Source organism: Dendrobium catenatum, unplaced genomic scaffold, assembly GCF_001605985.2.
Source record: "Dendrobium catenatum unplaced genomic scaffold, ASM160598v2 fragScaff_scaffold_1557, whole genome shotgun sequence".
In the NCBI taxonomy this organism is placed as follows: Eukaryota; Viridiplantae; Streptophyta; class Magnoliopsida; order Asparagales; family Orchidaceae; genus Dendrobium; species Dendrobium catenatum.
In genome coordinates this window covers 2,496,560-2,499,107 of record NW_021320019.1, presented here as the reverse complement: position 1 = coordinate 2,499,107, position 2,548 = coordinate 2,496,560, and the positions used below count along the sequence as shown (strand labels likewise).

General features: G+C 34.6%; 1 protein-coding gene across 1 annotated transcript; it reads left to right on the top strand.

The window, feature by feature from the left end:
- Positions 1 to 342: 342 nt before the first annotated feature.
- On the top strand, positions 343 to 1,122 carry LOC110104240 (uncharacterized mitochondrial protein AtMg00810-like). The gene is made up of 2 exons (XM_020833261.2): positions 343 to 466; positions 722 to 1,122. Exons 1-2 carry the CDS (start codon positions 343 to 345, stop codon positions 1,120 to 1,122), a joined length of 525 nt encoding a protein of 174 aa, XP_020688920.2.
- Positions 1,123 to 2,548: the final 1,426 nt, after the last annotated feature.

Here is a 2,548-nt window from a genome sequence, read left to right as displayed (position 1 = left end):
CATCTAGATGTTTCGAATGCTTTCCTCCAGGGGAACTTAGATAAGCAAGTATTCATGAAATAGTCGCAAGGCTTTCAAGATTCCCAACACCCCAATTATGTCTGTCAACTCCGTAAGGCAATTTATGGGCTAAAGCAATCCCCACGGCGCTGGTTTGCTACGTTTTCAGCATAACTTATCAAACTTGGGTTCATACCGAGCAAACATGATCCTTCTTTATTACTGTTTCACCAACAAGCTGGTTATATTTATCTTTTAGTTTATGTGGATGATGTGCTCATCACTAGAAATAATTCGGAAGCCATAGTCAACTTGCTGTAACAACTACAGTCCAGGTTTCGCATGTCGAACCTTGGTCCCGTCAAGCAGTTTTTCGGCATTCAAATTTCTCATCACAAACAATCTCTACTTCTTAGCCAATCTAACTATATTTCCGAAGTTCTAAACAAAGCAGGAATGCTTCACTGTAAGCCTGCCCTCATCCCTTTATAGACCAAATTACAAACACCAACTGATACCTCTCCTCTATTTCCTCAAGCTGACTTGTGCAAACAACTTGTGGGCTCCCTTCAGTACATTACCATTACTCGTCCTGACGTAGCCTTTGTCGTGAATTACCTGTGCCAACATATGCACAAACCATTCCAACTACCCTTTTAATACCTTAAACGGGTTTTGAGGTATCTCAGTGGAACTATTGATTATGTTATGCCTCTTACAGCTGTAGATTTACAGCTTCAAGCCTTTGCTGACTCAGATTGGGCAGCCAATCACTCGGACCGTAGGTCCATCTCAGGCATCTGTGTCATTATTGGCTCTAATTTACTCTCGTGGTGTGTTAAAAAGCAAACCATCGTTGCTCGTTCCTCAACCGAAGCGGAATACTGCTCACTTGCGGTTGCAGCAGCGGATGTCCTCTGGCTCTGCCGACTACTTGCTGACTTTCATATCCCATCTTCTTCTCCAACCCCTATACATTGTGACAATGTATCAGCGTTAGCATTGTCGAATAATCCTGTTTTTCATGCTCGAACAAAGCATATTGAAGTTGATTATCCCTTCATTCGGGATTGTATTCAGACTCAACATGCCACCATTCATCACATCTCTACAACCGATTAGCTAGCTGATATTTTTACAAAACCTTTATCTTATACAAGGTTTCAATTTCTTCGTTCCAAGCTGACAAATCACTCTCCATCATCAGCTTGATGGGGGGTATTAGCTATAGCATTACCACCTGCTCCACTCCTCCTGAAATGTAACTAACCAATTGTTCTACTCCTCTATAACCCGTTGATTACCTGCCACTACATCAAGACCGTATAATGTATTATTTGATCACATTATATAATACCTCAAGGTACCGGGACGAGGCACGCTTTGCCTTTACAATTCTTCTTCTTCTTGTTTATGCTTTTCCTCTGTATGCAGGTACTGAAGAAGAAGACTCTCGGCGTCATCACTTCACATAAAAGAAATCATGAGATGAATTGTTGATTAAATATCCCATAAAATAACAAAATATAAAAACTTGTTAGTTGAGAAATATATTCTCTTTCCTTAGATTAAATAGAAGAACATCTCCCGTATTTTTTCCTCTGCCTCCTCTCTATGTGAGATAATTGTATGTATTTCGACCAAAAATAACCATAAATAAAATTATGTTCTCTTAGCAGTTGGAAATTTTGTTCTCTTATTTATGAAAATAAATTCTTTAGTTTTAGTTCTCACATGGAAAACTTAAAAAAGATAAAAAGGAATGATTAATATCTTCACTATCTTGTCATTGCCTTCTACCTTCTCCTGTAATTTATCAATTGCATCATTTTTAAACATCATAAATGAATATAATAATATATATATATATATATATATATATATCCCAACAAGATGATGTAGATTATATTGTGCAAATGCCATTTGAATCGATCAAATTAATCACATCAATTAGATCAACTTATGGATCATATTGTAGCTTTGTGAAGTTTATATGTTGCAATGAAAATGAGATTTCAAATTTAAATTTGCACATCCTTTTAAACAGATTTTATTTGGTGTGATCTATCGTGGGCCTTAAATTATGGCATTGTGAAATAAAGATTTATGTCATGACTAGTGATCATCTAGTTTTAATAAAAGTATTAGGTTTCTCATTATACATTAAGGAGTATCTATTGTGGGGCTTTACTATTAATAGAATATGGGGCAGTCGATGTAGGCTTCATGGCAATTAAACCACTATAGGTTGGTTTGCATTATGTTTTTATTTTATGAACTTCATTTTCTCTTTTTTGTTTTTCTATTATTCTTAGATAAAAATTAAAAAATAGGTTAACATTTTAAAATTAACTTTATTTTTTAAATTATTTCAATGGAGCTAGATAGTATTGTAATATTCCAGCAAAATAATTTTTTTTTATTCATTATAAGCTCAAATCACAAATCATCTTTTTCGTAACATATATATTGTAATGATTTAATTATATTAATTTTTTCATAATTTTTTTTGCATTGATGAAAATCTATAAAAAAGTGACACCTATCA